This window comes from Diprion similis, chromosome 12, assembly GCF_021155765.1.
Source record: "Diprion similis isolate iyDipSimi1 chromosome 12, iyDipSimi1.1, whole genome shotgun sequence".
Lineage (NCBI taxonomy): Eukaryota > Metazoa > Arthropoda > Insecta > Hymenoptera > Diprionidae > Diprion > Diprion similis.
In genome coordinates, this window is record NC_060116.1 from 12328573 (window position 1) to 12350397 (window position 21825).

Below are 21825 nucleotides of genomic sequence, written 5' to 3' on the forward strand. Positions count from 1 at the left end.
CGGCGTGTAATCCTCCAAGGATATCCATTTAGTTTTAAAGTTAAGACTCCATTAACTCCTCCGTTTTACTGCCGGTGTAAACCCTCGACTATTCGACACCGGTTCAAAACCGTGCGTATATACTTCTAATGCGATTCTCGTGTTGATAATCCTCAGACTCCTTCACCCCTGTGTGCACATATATGTATGTATAGGTATTGCCTTACGATCGATAGGACGAAAACTATGAAACTGTCACCTCAAAAGGCGGCCGAGAAATTCATTTCTAACGATAAGTGCATTTTCCAGTTACTCGCACTTATAATACAGAGCACTTGTACGATTCCTTTCAGAACGATAGTAGAATATAAAATCTAAAAGTAGTTGTAAGTTGGAAATATTCAGTACGAATGAACGCTTGATTCGACAATTATTTTTCAAAATACTTTTATAACCTCGGACGAATTTATGAAACTCGTATGTACTGCTTCGAAAAATAGTAAGATTAAGAAGATGAGACAGCAAATAAAAAAAAAAAAAAAAAAAAATACACGGGAAAAAATAACAAAGGGGAAAAGTAACGACCAAAGGGCATCGATTTCGACCTGATCTAACGGGTGATCGTTTATGTATCTAGTATGTATAACTATGGCGAGTTCTCCGACCGATCCCAACTTGACCCTGGACCTCAGGAAGAAACATGGAATGAGCTTTATGGTCGTTTGTGTGATTAGGTATACACGGAGGCGTAGAAGAGCACAAAGCTCTGAATTTTTTATTTGAATATTTTTTTTAGCTCTTCGCAGTCCGTACACATCGGGCATGTAAGTCTGTATTTTTACGGCTCTTTACGAAGCATCAAGAAGATGCACGCTGCACTATCGTCGCTGAGGAATTATGGGTAATACCACCACGGTTCAGAAGAGATCACAGATTTCATGCTCCCCCGCCTTCTGTTATTCGTTAAGAGATTTAAACATCGCCCTTTGGCCCGGTATATTCAATGCTTATCAAAATAAACGAGCCGATTATTACCACTGAACAATTTTTCTACATACATACACGAAACATGTTATCGCCGATGTTTATGAATTTTCGTACGTATATATATATATATATATATATATATATATGCATTTATAAGGAAAAACGCAGCCGTATCTTACACCCGTCCAATCTCGTTTACTTGTACACACATTTACGACAGCTGAAACAAAAAATTACAAACACGAATGACCGACGAAGATTGGCTCTTGAACTTTGGAAGAAGACCCGCTAAACGTCCATCAAACTCAATCTAACGATTTGGAAACAGGTCGCGGTGTGACGCTTCATTGCATTAAAGATCAGGGGAGAGAGAGGGAGGCTAGATGAAGGATGATGACCATCGACCATCGGCCATCTCGTCTTACGAAGTACCTTCTTCTTTATTACGCTGAAGAAACAACCGTAAGAAAAGACACGTCGCAGCAGAGAATTGAAAAATGGAGAATCTTTGAGGTGGTGGTTTTATCCCAGGGTGGCGCAAACCCCAGACTCAACCGGCACAGCGAGACTTTAATCGGTACGATTTAGTTCTCGAGTCAACCCTCAATTGTATCTTTATACTCCTAGACAGCGTTGTACTACATTTAGTCTCGAGAAAAGTCTGTACGGGAGCTCAAGATGATCCTGTTTTTTCGGGGCGGATGGTTTTCGTTAAACTTTCTCATGCACCGCAGCTATAACGTCAGAATAGACCTGGACCAGCGTTGCACAGGAGCGCCATGTGTTTCGACTATGCAGGGGTTCTCAGGCCTCCGTTTCTACTACCAAGAATAAAACTCAAGTGTATTTGTCCCGTTCGCTCGCCTGTTTCCAGTTCACAATCTGTTTCTCAACTGGATTATAACCACGTTATACATCAGAATGATTGTACCTTGTAATCCTGCCGGATGATTCGAAGTGTACATCGTATATTGTCAAAGGTCGTGATAAGACTCGATCTTCGGTCGTGTGTCTTCCGATTCCGTCACGTTTTCTGATTGTGATAACCGAAACTTGTCAATCGAGTATAATGAAATAAAGCAATTTTCCATTTTCACATCATCTTCGCCCGTGTGTGTAGTTAGAAGTGTAGAGGATCTAGGTTTTCGGTGTCGCAACATACACAGCTGTGAGCAACAGTATGAATTCCGAGTAAATAACTAGACCGCGATTTACGGTATGGTCGGTATATGTGTAGAAGCCTGAAAGATCGAGATGAGCGTTCTTACATTTTCAACGACGTGTTTACGCCTACCGAACGAAATCACTGTACGCCCACGTGGTCGATCCTCTCTAGGATTTGCGAGTTAATATATCCACCTTATCCACAAATATTTAATCTTTCTAATATTAGAATCGTTCTACTAGCTATACAGCCAGCTTATAAGAGACTAGATGCCGACGATCTCGAATCGAGCTTGCAGCACCGCCGCTCCCTGGTGCCGCAAGCTCGAGTCGCTCCGGCTCACCCTGAGCGGAAACAATTACTTCTTTCTGCACTTTTTGTCTCGGTTCTTATTTCCTTCGCACGAGATCCCCGTTTCAAATCCCTGCATCCCCTTCATCCAGGGTTGGACCTCCCAGCCTACCGAGCCACGAACTCGCCTGCATAATTCACCTAATATCCGCCCCTGAAGCCGAGGGGTGGTGCGGCAGAAGATACTTTGCGCCACGTTCTTCGGGGCGTTTAATAAGCCCCGCGGCGTCGAGAGACGCGCCTTTACTTCCACCTCTTCTTCTTCTTCTTCTTCTTCTTCTTCTTTAGACTTTGACGACGAACAGAGTCTCGGACTTGAGCTTTCGGCCCATCTCGCGTGTGGGTAGATGTACACACAGTCCGTATTCTCAAGTGGATTCAGGTTCTCCGTCAAGAGCGGCTAGTGACCGAGTGAGTTTTTCCATCGAGGGTGCCGACCCCCCCCCCCCCCCCCCTCCTCCCTCCCGCCCCTACTTATTTCTCTCTTTGTTCGATATACGAGATGGTCTCTCGGAGGTCTTTCGTCAACCGTTTGACCGCCGCAAGTCTTCGATGCGATGCACTCTTCAAAGAATCACTTTTTATTCTATTTACTTCCTCCTCTTTAATGTTTACCTTTTCGTACACACACACACACACATACACACACACGCCAGATATACACATCATATTCAGGCCTATAGACGCCTCGATTCTTCTCCGTTTCTTATGGTTCATGGGTCGGTGTCCACTGCGATGCGACGCTTGAACAAATATATCACACACCGTGAACACACATACAGATACTAGACCTCTCAGTCTAGACTGTCCTTTTAGCACTTTTTACGCAAAATTTACACAGCTAGGTATACGATGCATGGTAATATCGAGACGGTGTGAATAAAACGGTCATTGCGGTTCACGGAAACGGAACCAACATGTTTTCTCGATTTTTGCTCAAAGCCTTTCGTTCATTCCTGGTAGTAAAATTAGAATCCTATGGATTTCTATAACAGTAGTCGCATAAATAGTATAAGAAATCCGTAAAGGCGCGAGCGAAACTCGAAGAGACGCCGAGAAGTAGAGCGAGATCCTTCCGCGAAACAAAGTCTTGACTATTAACTTTTTTCCTTACATATGTGTAACCTTATATATGTGTGTACCACAGCCAAATCGCTTCTCGGTGTTTTGCGAATCGTCGCCTTTCTCCGTCGCCGTTACGAACAAAAGAATCGACGGCGGATCCGCCGCCCGATGTATGTGGAACACATGGACCGTATTTAGTTTTTATTTTTTAATTTTCTACTCTATGTAAAAATATTGCTGTGATCGCGTTAAGTGCGATGGAACATTGCTTTCGATTTACTCAAGATGTCGGCCTCGAGTTCTGCGGCAGAGATTCAAGAATTACTGACCTGAGCGATCGACTTAAAATAGTATCTTGGCCAGTGAGAGTGAGGTTCCGGTATTTTCTCTCGCTAGTAATATATCGATGACCTATTTCATTTTCTTCAGCGTGGTTAGACGAGCTCCGTTGTAAAATTCGGGTCAATCCTCGAATCTCCGGGCTTAATATCACGTCGGAAAGCGTAATTGAATAGATACAAAAAAGCAGAAAGATTGAGTGAAAGAAGAGTTACACCAAGTGACTTAAGACTTGTAGCATTTCCTTTTTACGGGAGTGAAAATCCCTTGCCATGGAATAAAAAGCTAGAGAGATAATTCTATAACGAATGGTCGAGGCCTGGGATATTTGACGTTCACAAAGCGGCAATGCAGCCCCTTTTTCTATGAGCTTATATTATTACTGCTCGGGGGGGTTCACCGTTTAATTAAATTACATGGGGGTAATTGTTGGAGAACGATTTGAGTATAATGGTAAACCACGGAGGCCTGCATGCGCCCATGTTATACATACATACATAGGTTACAGCTTATAGTCGCGGGGAATATAACGGATGAAATATTGAAGGGGTGGGACCGGCCGGGTTATATACCTGAACGCGGTAGGTCAGTGTTTGGAACGTTAAGTTAAGAATTTTCTAAGCCTAAACTTGTGGAGTTTATGCTAAATGCACGGAGGGTGGTCTTGGCGGTTCCATCGCCTCCGAGGCGCAAGGGTGTCCGCATCTGTGCCCCACCTTTGGCTTCGCTCTTTCTTGCATTTCTGTTTGTTTTCAAAATTTGGACTTTCCAAAAAGCACGAGTGTCCCCTGTGGTTTGTTTTTCGTCTGTAAGGCGGATCGGTAAATCGGATCACTGATGATCGGTGAAGAGAAAAGTAAGAGAAAAGAAAGCTTTCCCCATCTGGAACAGTTTCGTCTTACGTCTTAACCCTCGATAATCATTTATAACCCAAGTCCAAGTCTGGAACTACGAAAAAGACGTCGCTTTTTTTTTTGTTTTTGTTTTTTTTTTCTTGCTGAATAAATATTGTAGGATCAGTAACCGTATCTACTTTTCTAAATGGTGTGAAGAGAAGAAAAACAAAGAACAAAAAAAAAAAAAAAAAAAAAAAAAAAAAACTGTGTCGATAAAAAATTTTGCCCTTCACCGCCGTTTTCCCAAAACTAAACCTAGAACAGCTAGGTCAATAGATCATTAACGCTGCTGCAGTGCTCGAAGTAGCCTGGCAGACCTGACGAAAACCCAAAACAATTATCGACTGTGGGAGAGAGTGTTTTTCTGTCTCTCTCTCTCTCTATTTCTCTTTCTCTTTCTGTCTCCTGGCGGCGAACGGTATGAGTATAAAAAACGCACAAGCAGGTTCGAGGGGCGCAATAAATTCTGTAGCGCCGCAGCAAACGCGGCACCGCAGTTCCATCGCCCCGCGGAGCACTCGATCTTGATCAGTCCAAATACTTCATCCCGAAACGCGGTGCAAAGGGACGAAAGAGCACGTGGTGCGTGACACAAAAACGAGAAGGGAAAATTAATCGGTGATCATTTCGAGGGTGACGCGACCGATTCCCCACGAATCTCGACATCTGATCCCTTTTTTGGCGCTGTATGGTAGAAGAAGAAGAAGAAGAAGAAGAAAAAGGAGGAGGAGAAGAATAATTCCAGTCCCGCGAAAGTTTATATATACTTTCGTTTTAATGGACGTGTCAAGAATTGTTTTCTTGTTTTTCGTCAATAATTATTCCGTACGTAGAAAAATAAAGGTAGATATAGAGATACTTTTCAACTTTTCTACATCTACTGGAATGCAACTCATGAGCGTTACTGAATTCAAGTATCATGGCAATGTTATAATAAGAAACTGTGATACGTCTAACCAAATGTTGTACGCAGCCAGTGTTAATAACAAACCGCGTGTATCACAAGTGTTGGAAACTAGTAGTCTGGTACTTTATAAACAGGATATGTAATGTGTACAAGCGTACCTTTGATGTACATACGTGTAGCACTTTATATCGACCATGAAAATGTCGCGATTTTGACTAGCAATTATTTCTTTCACCCCCCGACAACACCTGCTGCCAAAGGTGTTTCACGTTTTCTTTCTCGTAGTCGATTTCGTAATTTCACCCTCGCAAACGCCACCCTTTGCGGACGGTATTGGAGCAGCACCTGTCGTTGGCAGTGCGGAGAAGAGAGATTTGTTCCCCCAAGGAATTGGAATTAGTAGGTAGAGAAGAGAAAGTAAACTAAATAAAAGAAAACACGACGTTGACTCTGATGCACGGATAATTCCGCAGAAGGATTTCACCCCCGTTCAGTTCTAAAGAAAGAATCGCCCTGCAGCAGTGTGCACGTATTGTACGTTATTTTTACAATGATCGGGCGTCAGCTGTTCGGATCGTAAAAATCGGCGTCGCCTGCTCGACGCCGTCGACGTCCCGTGAGAAGTAGAGAGGAAAAAAAGAGGAGGAGAGAAAAGAATAAAAAAAAAAAAAAAAAATTGAAAGTAAAAATAAGGAATACGTTGATTTTGCAAAATGGCCAAAATATCCGCTCCGATTTAGATAGAACCACGTATATCCAATACACATCGTATATTTCCTACTCACGTTCGCTGCAAACTTCAAATTGCAACGGCGTGAATTTCCCGTCAAGCTGTGCCAAAATCTGGCTAAAAGCCAAGGATCGGTTTTGCGCGTTCGAGGTCTTCCCGACCCCCGAAGAGAGGCGTCGCGACGCCGAGTTCCTTAGTAGCTATACTATCACGGGGACGTTTGATTCCGCGTATTTTTTCAGGGATTAAACCCGTCTGTTTTGCATTTTATACACTCGTCTAAGCGTAAATAATTTTATACACTCTCTGCACACCGACACCTTTACAGCTTACAACAGTTTAATCGTCCAGCCAGGCATGCATGCATTTTATTAACACCCTGTTCTGGTGTAACGCTAAAATAAGGATGCCAATGAACTTTTCTTTTTCTTTCCATCTGTTCGTCCAGGACGTTCCGCGGCGAAACCTTACTCATGTGCCATACTCCGATCGTCCAGTAGCCGACGCTGAAACTACGTCGCCATCATGACGTCACGAGGCTACTACGTGGGGCTTACGCTTCTTGCGATATTCGGCTTCACCGTCACCCAGACTAAGGAAGTTCGACTAGGTGAGTTCCATTTATTTACCTAACTTCTATCTTTTTTTTTTTTTTTTGCAAGTACAAATTTTCTAATATTTGCACATTTTATTGATATCTCACCTGCAAGGGTGTAAAAATTAACCGCTAATTTCTTTTACTTTTAGACCAGCGCGAATAAAAATTTCGCTTATATAGAAGAATTATAGAAAAGATGTCTATGCCGTTCGGAAATTTGTTTGAAAGACAATAACAATGTAAATAATAACAGTATATACTTATATACCATAGGTCTCATGGCTGTTGGACGTATATTTCGGTACCAAAAAACGACAAATAGACTGGCGAGGCGCACGCCGCGAGGCTTCTTCTTTCACGAAGGAGTATCCTACAGTTGGTAATCTTTGGGATTAGCAGTATAAATCTTTTAGAAGGTTATACTGCTGTTTCTGACGTAAATGTCACTCTTCTTTTCGACCTCCACTTCGCCATAACATGGCGAGGCTATAGTAACTGAATGCCAGCTGTTCCCCCGTCGCCTGGAGCAATTGCGAGCACCATGAACTCCCCATCTCTTTAATACCGTTGAATTTCGTGCCCATAATAAATGTGCGTAAAATTTCTAGTATCAATTTTATCCCAAGTCTTGACTCGTTGCGACAGAAAACGAAACTTTCTTCGACCACCAATAAAGTGAAGTCGAAGAATTCGAAAAGCGAAGAAAAAATTTACCCGCGCAGACGGCGAAGCTTATACGCATACGCACAGGGTCGTTTGTTATTTTGTGATAATTATTTGTGATAATCTTGAATAATATCTGTAGTATTTTTAAACTTGGAGCAAAAAAAAAAAAGAAAAGAAAAGAGAAAAACTTTGCGTTGATAATAATTAATAAGTAGCTTCGAAATTGTTTATTACTCTTTATATTTCCATGTAACGCAATATCACTAGTCAAATACAATTTCATACGATAAAATACCATTCAATTTAACATTTAAACATTGACAGAAAAATCAAGTTGCCTTTACTTGTTACAACTCGACAGATTTGTGGTTGAGGCACCGGGTTTAAGTATAAGAAGTGCCTTTATATTGTTGAGAAAACATCAGAGTAGAGGTTGTCTTATTTGAGGATGAATTAACGCTCGCAAAACCATGGCAAACATTTACCAGCCGTCGGTTATACCGATGTTTGATGTTATCATTACCCCACTCAAAGATACCTAACGACCCGCTTTACTCTTTTCTCTTCCTCCCTTTCTCTCTCTTTTCCTCTCTCATAGATTTTTTCACTGGTTTTATTGTTGCATGAGAGTAATTTCACAAGCCAACAAAACTAACGTCGTTACGAGAAAAATCCGGTTCGGTATGGGATAATTGGTCTAGATTCTATACAAAACTTTTTTCACCTTATCCTCGGTATCTCTTGCGGCGTGTTTGACTCTCAAAATCGACCAAACTTTCCAAGCGTACGATAAAAAAAAATAAATAAATAAATAAAAAAAAATACAAACACCAACACCACAAAGAAAAAAATAAAAGAAAAAAACCTACAACAATAACAACGCGTACAATACAAATAATAATTGCCGAAACAAACTTCGGGTACGTGACCGAATGGGATATTTTTAAATTAAGGTGTCAGTGAAAAGTTGAAGAGTTTTAACGCGTAGACAAAAATAAAAGATATCTGCCGACTGTAAATGTACTCATTTCGACAAAATGAAGTAGGAAGGAAAAAAAATTAAAAAATAAATAAATAAAAAACGAAGGGGACAAGGAGACGAGAGAAAAAAAGTTTCAGTTATGGGCAACGAATGAACGAGGGAGGGAAAAAATGACTAATCCTTATAAATACACTCGAAAGATCTACGGACGGGATAAAAAGAAATAAAAAATCCACCGTCTAGTCGCAGCGGTTGGGTAAATCGATTGACGAAGGTTGGGTTCAATTAGACACACGCACATATAATATCTATGTGTATATATATAATAACAACGACTGTCATTAAGGTCACAAATCGAGCTCATGGATAAAAAGTTTGGGACCGATCGGTCGATACGCATTATGTTAATTGCCCATCATCATTCATACACGGGCCAAATGCGTCCCGTGATTAATTATGCGTATTAAAGTGTTATAATTACCGCGTCTAGACTACTGGAATTGGCTTTCCAGCCCTTCGATATGGCGTTAAGTGCAGGTGACGGAGCTCGAGTTCATAGATTATCTTATTACATTTAATAGGCTGCAGTGCCTGTAGGTAAATAAGTCGAGGAATTCTTTTACACTGCGTCCAGATATAATTTCGATTAGAAAGAAAATGATTCAGACTTTCGTTTCATCCGTTGTATAACAACGCTGCAGGAATCTGGATCCTTGAGGAAACGCGGGAAAAATGAGGAAAAGAAATAGTACTGCCGCGAATTTCTAGCTTCTGTCCCTTACAAGCATATCTGTTCGCCAGATGTGTCCATCGGTTCGTGAACCACCCGCCGTTAAGGCTCTTTCGAAACAATAAAACCCAGATGGACTGAGGGACCGAGATAACCGTATAGAATGGTCGAATGTTGCCCACTTGAAACGGCGAAGAATGCGAAAAGTAGCTCGTTTAAACACCGAGCGAAGAACAGACTTCAACAGCATGCAGTTGAGAAAATGCAGGATCGATTATTTTCTCTGAAATATTGTTATTCGTTGATTTGTGTGTGTGTGTGTGTGTATGTGTGTGTAACAGTCGCGAATAGCTGCAGATCTATAACTCGACAGCAAAAAAATCCACAGCAAACCGTTGCTTATAATAATTAGTTTTCACAGAAAGTCTAAAATCGAGGTGGAAAATGAATTTGGAAATCGATCGTTGAACATCGCAACAAGGAAGTATCAGAGAATATCCGGGGTGCATATGAATGTAATATCAGTGGTCAGACAGAGTCGATGTGATCTCCTTCTCTCTGTCAAACCGTCGAAATCGCACCCTGCCATTTCTTTCATTGTCCAATTGGTGTATTAGCTGCTATTATACTGTTGAATGCATTGAATAGACAAAAGATTGCAGCGGCTCTCATCCTATAATCCTCGTCCCATCCTGTCAACTGGGAATTACAAGGTGGATGCGTGACGAGTCGAAGGAGAAGCCGGGTATGACACGTTACATGGATAAAGCTCTCGAGGTATTATCGCTTCACGTACGAATGTGAAACCAACACCGAGGCGATTTGTCGCAAAGCACATCGTGAATTGTCATACCGTTCGTACGTTAGTTCGTTAGCTAGAGTGATATATAATGGCCAGCATGCTCGTCCATGCACGCATTCAATGACCCGCGTGGCAATTGAACAATTGAGCCAATCATAGTAATACTATACGAGTAGTATAGTAGTATTTTCGTACTCTCGATATGTTCCTTTCAATCAAATCTTCACATCTACTTTCTACATATACACCTACACAAATATATATATATATATATATATATAATGTACGTAATATATATGTACATGCTTTTATTGCCAGATCAGTATTGAGTGCAGCGCGTATAATAAGACGTTGCAAACAGAAAATTGTTATTCAATTCCAGAAAAGACGATCGCATCGTCATTTATAAGGGATGATAGAATTTCCGATGCGGTGACAAAATTGTCGTTACAAAAAAAAAAAAAACCGACTTCGGTCAGAAGAAAAAGAGAAAAGTAGCTGCGAGAGGAAAGAAAGAAAGAAAGAAAAAAGGAAAGCTAGGAAATTCAATTCAGTATTCAAATTTGAATGAAATTCATTCGGTTGACTGCAGAGAACTGCGCTTCGCGATGTTGGGAATTAATTATACCGTTAATGAACTGAATACAAGAGAACTAATATATAATACGAAAGATATTCCGAGAACATCGCGTTAGCGTATCGCGGTAGCAAACTGGCATCATTCCCAAATTTAATCACATGAAAAGATAAAAAAGTAAAAATAAAGCCTGAATGAAAAAAGGAGAAGAAGAAGAAGGAGAAGGAGAAACCACGGCTATGAATCGTCGGTTGATTAAATCGGCGATGAGGAATCAGATAATGAGAAGAAGAGAAGAAGAAAATTAAACATCAAAAAAAAAAAAAATAAATAAACAACACAGCACGATAAAACAAGAAAACACAACGAGTGAAGACCATCTCACTGCAGATCGGACGAGCGAAGGGTACGTGGTTCGAGATATGGTCCAACGTCTCAATCTTCGTGTCTCGCCTCGTCTCGTATCGTCCGATGTACGTAAAAGGCTCTCGCTTACGATATATAATTACAGGTACATATGTATACAGGCATTTATACATATATATATATATGTATATACAGAGGTGTTAGCCGGTTACCTGAGACCCAAGTGATCCAAGGATGTCGCCGTCGTCTCTAGTCCGTCTGTATCTAGGAGGCATAGATCGCTGGCTAATTCGTAGGGCGCCTCTGGTGATGATGATGGTCGAGGTCGACGACGCCTCGGCGCTGCCTCTTCAGGGTTGAAAAAGAAAAAGGAATTTTAATTAGATTGTCAAGCCGGCGTTATCGCTTCGGCGACGCTAAACTAACTATCCGTATTAAATTATCGGTGCCACGCCAGGGCGTCAGCTTTTCACGGCAAGATTTGTGTAATGGTATACGAGGTGTTGAAAGCTGCCGTTTCGGTCGTAGAAATTAAACCACTCTCTATAAATTTTAATTCCACGTTGAGGGAGGGGTAAAAAACAATGAGAAATGCAAAGAAAAGATATTGACGTTGATAGAGGCACAAAGGGCACAAAGTAGCGAGTGGTAATTGGGGCGGTGAAACTTCCTCGGTTCCTTCAATTGCATCCCTCGGGGTGGTGTCGAGTTACTTTCTCTCCCACGCGGCGGTTCTAATCCCCCCCTACGATGTAGGTATATAGCTTATGGTATTACAGGAGGGGGGATCTCTCGACAGATCAAACGATATCTTTACTCTGAAGTGGAGCCCATTCAACCGTAGAGACATTTATAATTCTATAAAAGAAGAAACTTAATCTCCTTCTCCTACTTTTCCTCATCTTCGTCCCTTTCCTCGTGCAACCTATGCGGCGAGTCAAGAGAAGAAGAAGAAGAAGAAGAAGAAGAAGAAGAAGAAGAAGAAGAAGAAGAAGTTGTCTAGTCTAACTGATCTGAGGTCCGGACCTCTGGACGTTAGTTTTTCGTCTATCGGACGTCTTTCCGAAGGCGCGCCGGAAAATTACGAGCATCGTTTAACTTCTGCCTGTATGCTGTGTGTGTCCGGCTTAGCAGTCGCGAGTCGGCGTCTTTTCACCAGAGGGAAAAAGCTATAGAGGTAAAATAAGGGGGGGGGGAGGAGAGAGAGAGAGAAGATAGAGAAAGACGAGGCGTTTTCCAAATTTCTTTTGATCGTCCAACTGGCAATGTGTTATATATACAAGTCGTTATATGACACCTTTGACCCGAAGAGTCGGCGATAGTCGATGATCAATTTTTCTCAAAGGAACTACTACGATCGGATGCACTACAAGCCTGCTTGATATCTAACTTTGCTTTTTTCAAACCCCCAGATATACATCCTAGAATTAATCAATCCGATCGCTGACGGCGTATAGAGTAAAGATCAATGACGATGACGATGAAACAAAAACCAGCGTGAACTGAATTTGTGATACGTTTGAATTTGCGTGGAGTAATACATAAATCCGAGTTCGTCGAGACTTTCTTTCATGCCGTAGTCATTCTGACATCTGTCAAATACAATCTTTAAGAAAATGAAATAAAATGAAAATTTGAAAATAAAAATAGAACAAAGTAACAGGTATACATATATGTATACCGACGAGCACTGTCCCAGTGAAAAGACTATTAGCCGTGCAGGTTGAAGGATGAAGATCAGGTGTGCATATCAGGCATGCAATTAAAAGGGCATAAATCACGCGGGTGTCGTTAGGGTGTCCCGTGAATGTAGCATAGACTCGACAGTCGGTTCCAGTCAGAGGCCGCGACAGCCTCCGCCTTTTTATCTCACCAAAGTGGATAGATACTATTTCGAGTCGCGAGTATAGGCGGTAGCAGAGGCGCATCGCGCACTGCGTGCCAGGGATCTCGCGGGCCTTGGATTTCTAGCTCCTGTTTCAGACTTCTAATGAGACATCGGCGGCGATGCAGCGATGCAGCGATGCAGCGGCAGCAACGCGTTTCTAATACCTACCTAAGTAGCTGCAGGCTCGTTGCTGCTCTTTAGCCGGCTTCATTTTAATCTTCTCCATTATCGTGTGTGTGTGTGTGTGTGTGTGTGTGTGTTTGGTTATTATTTAATCTTACATGCTTGTCCATTCTGATTTCTCCCAATTTCTTACCATACACTACACAACTGCAGTTCATGCAACGAGATGTCATACTCGTGTTGATTTACGTTACCATAGTTTCTGGATATTTTATGATTATACAATATTTTTGAATCCGATCACGATCGGCAATAAAATTTTATACGATTATACATACCTATGTGTATATATAATATCGTACATATCCCATGAATTACCCATATACATACGAAAATTCAACGTACCGCCGCAAAAACTCTCCAATTAATTTACGGCGAGCGCGTGCCACATCGAATAAGCTCTGCTCTATATATAGACTATGGGGTGTTCGTCAGCTTGCGAGGAAAGCGAGTTGCTCCGATGTTGTACCTAAGGTTGAAAAAAATTTCTAGTCGCGGAACAGATTTTTTTCGTCGTCTGTTGACAAAACGAAAAATAAAAACAAACGGTCGTACCAAATAAAAAAAAAAAAATAATAAAAAATTGAAAATCAATTTATCTCGTCCCATAAAAAGCTCGACTCGAAATAGTTCGATGGTGACACTCGTGTGTCATTTCTCGAGAAAGGACGAATGATGAAAAAAAAAAAAAAAAAAATGATGATAAAAGTAGTGATAAAACAAAACAGTTATAGCGGACGTTATATAATAGGATTATAATTTTGGACGCATAGGTACTAAACCACGTTTCACGCTTGTCACTTTTCGTTAACGTTCAATTACACCCAGTTTCACGAATTAATTAATCTGATTCCCATAAGACGCGAGTGTCCTCGGCACACTGGATGGTTGACTGGAATTCTCCGCTAAGCGTCGGACACGTTAGTTCGTGATTTTTTAGTTCGATTTATTCCCCCCTCCTCTTTCGCGTCTCTTCGTGTCTAATTCTCTTTCTTATTATATATTCTTTTTTGAATGTCAGGGGGGGGGGGGGGGGGGGGCGATTGTTATTGGATGAATCCCCTGAAGCATAACGATCCAGTTCGTATTAGCAAACATCGTGAATTCCTCAACAACAATTTATACAAGACAGTTAGTTGTAGAGTAAAGCCGAACGCGGGACGAGCCATTAGGCCAGAGAAACCATTAGCATTGGGTTCGAGGTTTTAGGCTTGTGAGAATCTGGCGAACAGCTTTTCATCGCAACGTGTAACGACACATCATGTTACCCGGTCTCACCCCGTTGTTTATTTCCACAAGTCAATGGCTGACTCGAACCTCCGTGTATAACCTGGCCGCTTTCAGGGTGCGTCAATCATTTCGTGTGTGCATATAGTACACGTTTCGCCCCGACAATTGGACGTTGGTATATAAAGAAAGCCCCCCCCCCCCCCCCCCCCCTTTAAAACGTTATATTTTTCCATCTCGCCAAAGTCACCCCGCAAGAATTACGCGCCCATAGTTTACGTAATACCTCCGTCGTCGTCGTGACAGGTTTTCTTCGTGGTTACAGTACGTGATACCTAATAAGTATTTATAAACCGCATTAGAACGTCGTAACATTCATTTGACACGAAGCTTTCAATTGAACCCTGTGTTACATATGCCGCTCAACGGACGGTTCACGCGTGGATTTATACTCATCAATTCGGTTCGCATATAGGGGCGCGAATTTGACCCGTTATTGCCCGATGGCCATTCAATTGGAAATAATAATCAGTTACTTAAACAAGGGTACCAAGTGGTCACAGTTGCGGACAATATCGCGGTTATAGTTCAAATTAGTTTAAACTATTTTATCCCCGGCGCGTGATGACGAACCTTATGAGATCAATAAATTCGAATCTTGTTCAGATCTCGATGAAACGAATCGCGGGAAAGTTTTTTTTTTTTTTTTTTTTTTCATCCGGGCAAACGATACCAACGGAATCGAAAATTTCCAAATTCTAATTGGTAAGTGGCCGTTGGCGTCGGTCTTCCTCGAGGATGGACGTCGCCGTGTGACGTCACTGGCCATGTGGCCGACGCGAGGCGCCAGGAATAGCGTAACACCGAGAGGCCACGTCCAGCCACGAGCCAAGAGACGACACAAAGTCCTGCGATTGGTGCGAAGATGGAAGATAGAGTTTGACTTTCTTCTTTAATTCTGCAAGACGATCGTTTGACGTTATAAAAAATCAAGTGTACGCGTATATACCTATATATATATGTGTGTGTGTGCACGATACGTATACACGAATCGAGGAATGGCGAAGTTCCAGATGCGAGGCAGATGACGGAAATCGGTGGAAAATCTGGAGTAAACAGCTGGTGCACGAATATACGCGGTGGGGATGATAAACTGTTCGATATCCGGCGAAGCTGGTGGATAATAGAACAATGCGCGAGTTGCGGGAGGCAATTTCTGGACCAAAGTGGATCAGCGTCTCCCTCCTCCTCATGGTTAGTCCAGAACAGGCGACGCAAGTCGAGAGGATGTTTGGAGACAAACCAGCTCCAGAAATAATACTGCGAGTTGCAGCGTGGAAACAGCGATATTCGCGACTCGACTTCGTTAGGCGGAAGGCTTTCGCAAAAAGCTACGAGAATAAGATTCCCCGTCTGTTCTTCGGCGACCGGTGAACTTGAATTATAATTCATAAATGTCAAAGGCGCCAGTTTTTCGCACGTTTTATCGGTGGCATAGCTTTCGTTTCCTTCGCGAGCAGGAAGCAGCTCCGTCCTTCGGCGCCGGCTGAGGTTTCCTCGTCGTTTCCGGGTGCCCAGGTTTTATTTATAAAGAAAAAGCGAGCGAGAAATTCGTAAAGACGTTGATAGACGATAATTCATTGAGAATCAGCGTCGCCGGAAGTCGTGGATGCGCGAAACCAACCCGCGAGACACGCGAGGCTCTGGAAGTGCACGTTTAAAAAAATGCATCGCTGGGCAGTTGCATCCTAACCGTACAAAGAAAAAGACTCTGAAGGGCGTCGGATCGATTATCGTCACGATCCTTGCCGCATGGTAGGATTTACCATTATAGAGATTATAGATTGAAATCGGCCCGCGACACTTCCGCGTGAATGACTCTTACAAATTTTCAGCTTGTTATAGTAGGTATACTTCGTTGGGTATATAAACCAAAAAGAACCCTGAGTGCAGGTGCAGCGGAACGGGAATGGACGGGATGACGTTCGGGCACATAAATTTCCTACGAATAAAAGAACAAAGTAAATAAATAACGACCGGATAAAACAAAAAAGAATACACTATGCAGTTCATTTATATGTGTGTGTGTGTGTATACCTATATACTCATATATATTGTGGACTGGTCACTTTATTGGTTTAGTTGACGAGCAAAAAGGAATTCAGTTTATATAATGCGGTGTGCAGAGCTATATAGCACAAGAAAACTAAACAAATTCATCAACTGGGGTTACTCAATGGGGCCGAAGAATTGATTCGGATTTTTGAATCAGACCTGCAGCGGACTTTAAAATTTGTTGAAAAAATCATCCGACAAACAACTTGTTACAAGGAACAAATTGAAGAATCAGTAAAAAAAGAACGTTCACAGTTATAAATTTCGCAAGACGAGCCTAATTCCGATACTTATTGTAGAAAAAAATAAATAAAAAGCACCTTAGTTCTCACTCTCTCTCTCTCTCTCTAGCATAACTCTGGCTTTCGTAGCGAGATAAACCCGAGTTGTAATTGTGCATCGGCTAATGGCACCTCGGGGCCGCCTATGTTTAGCCAGGATGCATTCTGCATGGGTATGCGTGCGAATATGCGGCGAATCTCGGATGAGACTTGAGGAGGGGGGAGAGTCACAGGACAGCGTCGCGTTTCAGTTCTGGCGATGATCCAGGATCGTCGCTTCGTCGAGACGGGCTCGAGTCCTCGTCACCTCATGAATGAACAAAATTCTACCATGTCCATCGCTTGGACAGGAATTGCGATGCGGCTATAGTGCACAATATTTTTCGGCTTCGATCTTATGCGCAGTGCGCGTTATTGTATAAAGTGCAATGCGAACGTAATACGGATCATCGCGTTGTTGCGGCACAAACGATGGGCGGGAAAAATCAAGACGAGTAATTATATCGCGTATGAAAATCTAAATAGTCTTTGAGACGATGCATTGAAACGGTTGTTAAAATTCTGCTCGCGGATGTATAAAGAACGAAAGAACCCTGCAATTTATTTGCGCAGTAAATCCATCGGGCAGACTGCATCGTAATTATACGTTGCGGGACGAATTCTAAATTCGAAATAATCCCGGGTGTAACTTCGAGCCGATGATGGGATACCGTACGTGTCTTCACTCTGCATTATTTTCTTATACGATGATAATATAATTATCAACAATCTCGTACATCCCGGTGATATAAAGTCATTATACATAGGTATAGCTGGAGGTGCGGGTATCAATTTCTTTTGCATAAATCGCAGTGGACGCAAATTTAAAATCTGCGTCACCGAAATACCTTCGGCGTGAATATATATTTTGCTCGAAAGACGTGATTAATTCACCCACTTTACAGTCGCTATTTTAAAAGCGCAGCGGATGATTCGCGGGGGCCGTAAAAAAAGCCGAGAGCCATGCAGCTGGCATAGAAATACGATTAATCCAACGAAAGAAGAGAATTTTTTTCAAGCCATTTCACCCCGCCGTTTTCTTTTCAGATTTGATAAACCCCGACGTGGTGATAAACGTTGGAGAAAAACTGCGTATCCGATGTCTACCGCAACCCGATTCGCAGACATCCTGGTACAAAAATGACACCCATTTCCAATCGTCGGCACCGACAATACGGGTGATGAGCGAGTGGATACGATTCAAGGCAGTCCAGGTAGCGGACACAGGCATCTACGGGTGCAAAGTCGCGACGAGAAACGTAATAGAGTGGAAAAACGTCTCGATAACGGTTGTCGAGCCGCCCGTAGAAGAGCAAAGAGACGAGCCGTTCCACCCCGAAAACGCGGCCCTCGAGTCGCGACGACCAGAGGAGGAAACGAACGAGCTTGAGACCGAGGCCAGAAAACGTAAGTAAAAAAATCGCGGAGTTCTTTGGGCTGAAATATTCTCGAATCGTGCGAGTGTCGTAATTTTCTCCGTTTCACTTTTCAGGCATGCCAGTGTCACTTTCGCTGCACATGGACGCCGACCCGGACAGCGACAAGGCGGAGGAATCGGAGGTCGGGGTGCACAACACAACGGCCGAACTGAGTCCCCCGTATTTCCCGAAGATCGACGCGATGCACAAGGTGATCGCAAAGCCGGCGGGAAACACGCTTAGACTGCGATGTCCAGGTAGCGGAAATCCCATGCCGAACATAACTTGGCTCAAGAATAACCAGGAGCCTACGAGGTCGCTTGGAATCGTTAAGATACGGGGTTGGACCCTGAACATAGAAGACGTGGTCCCCGAGGACGGCGGAAACTACACTTGCATCCTGTGCAATTCCCTCGGTTGCACGAACTACACGTTTAAGGTCGACATTATAGGTGAGCATGACGGTGACAGGAGTAATAAGTATCGGTAACAGACTTATTGTTAGTAATAGTAGTAAGTGACAATAACGATTCATTGACGATGTCAGCATCGCTGTTTCTTGTTCCCCCCCTCGCAATTCCTCGACGTATGTGTATCTACGTCACAACGCGACCTCGTGCCACCGTGTAAACACCAACGGTGAATACAGCCAAACCTGAGTAACGAATAAAGATGTGTAACGAAATAATTCAGAGAGATTCCCGCACAAGCCGTACATCAACCCAGGATACCCAAAGAACGTCACCGCACAGTTGGGATCCTTGGTCCAATTCGAATGTTGTATCGTGTCGGACCTGGAGCCTGACATACAGTGGGTAAAAGTCCGTGGGAGTCCCGAAGAGGACAGAGAGCCCAATGGAACTGTGATTGAGGTACATCGCAATATCACACGTGGACCTACCTTCTCAATTTACCGCAAAAAAACAAAAGCAAAAAAAAAAAAAAAAACCGCAAACCTCTTATCTCTCTTGTTCCCTAACCTATCGCCAATTCATACGGACGGACAAGGTTTCATGGGCTGTACCTAATCATGGTGGCTGGATCCTATTGTACATGTAACACATATATATTGAGCAGTAAAGAAATGATCATCGACTGCTCTGGTGGCTGGAGGTTAAGGAAAAATATACTCAACATATTCATGTTTATCCTGTACTCGTTGTATTTGGCCAATGCCAAGGTTTTGGTTCTGTGACTTTAACTCAAAAACCGCTTCATATTTCAGGGTCAATTGCATATTTTCATTATTTTATTTTTCAATTTTTTTCAGCCTGTGAATAAGTTTCATTCAGAATTCACGGTGTTGGTTGTTGTAATATACATTTGGTGAATGGATGTTAAAAGAGAATATACACATACATGTAAATTCTTTATCATATAATTCATATCATGCTGTGACAATAAAGACAGTAAAAAATTATAATTACGGAAAATTTCGGCCTGATATGATTTATAGGTGAATAATGTATAGTTCTATCCTTGTAATCACTTGACTCTATAACTGAAAGAACGCGAACCATAACTTACCAGTAAGATTCCAATTGGTTACCATCAATTATAAGTAGAGCTTACATATTTCGCTCAGTGTTTAATTTTTACCCCTTTCCTATAAAGGAGATAATCTTATCGTTAGCTAACTGAATTGGAATCCTTAGAGGTGAAAATATGTTCTGCTCGCGTTGATACTGCCTAGTGTTATACTACATCTTTTAATCCTCATTTACACGGGGTAACAAAACATGTATCTCTAAATATGGTGGTTGGGCTTATTCTCATACGCAGAACGCTTAATTCATCGACCGATCCTGACGGTGGCGCCTCAGAATAGGACAGTACTAGTAGGAACCAACACGACATTGAACTGCCGAGTCCTCTCCGACGCTCATTCCCACGTGCAATGGTTCTACGGGTTTCATAACACCCTCGACACCACCAACAAAAGTCTCGAGGTTAATAACGATTATAAATGATGTCTTGATGTCGCGCGGACGAAGTGATCGTACGCGTTGTAATTGTTCGCTTGCCCACAGCTTGTCCAATGCATGCGGAATTTAAGTTATATACAGACTAACGTATGAGAATTTCTATCCTGCTGTATGTGCTCTGCGCTCACGATCAGACGCTTTTAACCGATCTTTCTGGCTTCCTTATTTTCCTCTCTCTCTCTCTCTCTCTCTCGCTTTTGAATTCTAAAGAAAAATGTACGTCAATCTCTTTGTTATCGCTTTACGTGTGGTTCTGTCGATCGAAACTTGGAGACGACGGATCGATCGATCTCTAATCGGTACGGTTTCTGATATCAGGTTGGCGACACGAGTAGGCCGGACGTTTTGGAACTGGCGAACGTAACCAAGGAACACGAAGGCTGGTACACTTGCATAGCAGCGAACAACCTGGGCGCCACATTCAGCAGCGCTTATCTCCGAGTGGTAGAATGTGAGTAGAGAGTAAAAAGACCAAGTTCAGCCGGCAATATTTCCCCGAATAATTATCGCTGAAATAATCCATCTTCCTGCCCAGCTCTGGAAGAGGAGAACCAGGTTCCGCTAACCGCTCGGCCTCAATCGGTCCTGGTGAACGCGTTGGCTGGTATACTCTGCACGTCTTTTCTCTTCGGGATAATAATCGTCGTCAGTATATTCCGACGACTGAAACGAGAGAAGATGAAGAAAATACTGGCGATAGAAACTGCTCGAGCTGCGGTCGTGACCCAGTGGACGAAGAAGGTGATCGTGGAGAAACAGCACCTGGCCAACGCTCAGAACGTTCAGGAGACGCTCCTAATGCCGATCGTAAAGATCGAGAAGCAAAAATCGACCGCCACGGCCGAAGACAGCTCGGGAGGAAGTATTTCCGAGTACGAATTGCCGATGGACAATGCCTGGGAACTTTCTCGGGATCATTTGGCACTCGGAAACACCCTCGGCGAAGGGGCATTCGGAAAAGTTGTTCGCGCCCAGTCGAACTCCCTTAAGCCTGGAATACCGAGCGTCGTTGCTGTGAAAATGCTCAAGGGTACACGCCCAGAATCTTAATAATGCGCATTGATCAATTGTACTAGTATAAAAAGAAGAAAACAACCCTCTCGCGTTCTTTTTTTCTCTCTTTTTTTTTTTTTTTTTTTTTCAAATAAGACTCTACTTATAAAGTGTTTAATTCGTTGGAATGATTCGATTTTCTTTCACGTGCGAGGAAAATTATTATTTCCAGCAATTAAATGATAATCCTAATTTATACTTGCCTCAAATGAGAAAATTTATTTGAACCTATATCTCGATTTATTTATTACTATTATTATTATTGTTAATGTATAAAAAAAAAAAAGAGAATACATATATACGTATATAGGATTTAGGATTGTACTAGGATAAATAAATATGTATTTATGCAAATCTATGCAAGTACGTTGAATCAAATGAGCATGGTTATTGCTCGAATCTGGTTAGTATGCTGGAATTTTTACCGGTCTAAGTGAATAATAATTGTTTAACGTTCGTGCGATTTGATAGTAAATTCCGTTGAATTCATACGTTA

The 21825-nt window shown here is 42.3% G+C and overlaps 1 protein-coding gene across 3 annotated transcripts in view; it reads left to right on the forward strand.

Annotated features, from left to right (window-relative positions):
* LOC124413318 (fibroblast growth factor receptor homolog 1-like) overlaps positions 1 to 21825 on the forward strand; it is a 32867-nt gene that overhangs the window by 7162 nt on the left and 3880 nt on the right. Inside the window, exons 1-7 of one of the 3 annotated variants that reach the window (XM_046893827.1) lie at positions 2233 to 2246; positions 6868 to 7029; positions 17921 to 18280; positions 18366 to 18743; positions 18985 to 19163; positions 20595 to 20727; positions 20812 to 21306. In XM_046893827.1, coding sequence (XP_046749783.1) covers positions 6945 to 7029; positions 17921 to 18280; positions 18366 to 18743; positions 18985 to 19163; positions 20595 to 20727; positions 20812 to 21306 — 1630 coding nt within the window. In that variant the 5' untranslated portion in view covers positions 2233 to 2246; positions 6868 to 6944. Of the gene's footprint in view, positions 1 to 2232; positions 2247 to 6865; positions 7030 to 17920; positions 18281 to 18365; positions 18744 to 18984; positions 19164 to 20073; positions 20241 to 20594; positions 20728 to 20811; positions 21307 to 21825 lie in introns of those variants that run through there. The other 2 variants (XM_046893826.1, XM_046893828.1) reach the window with 2 other exon arrangements.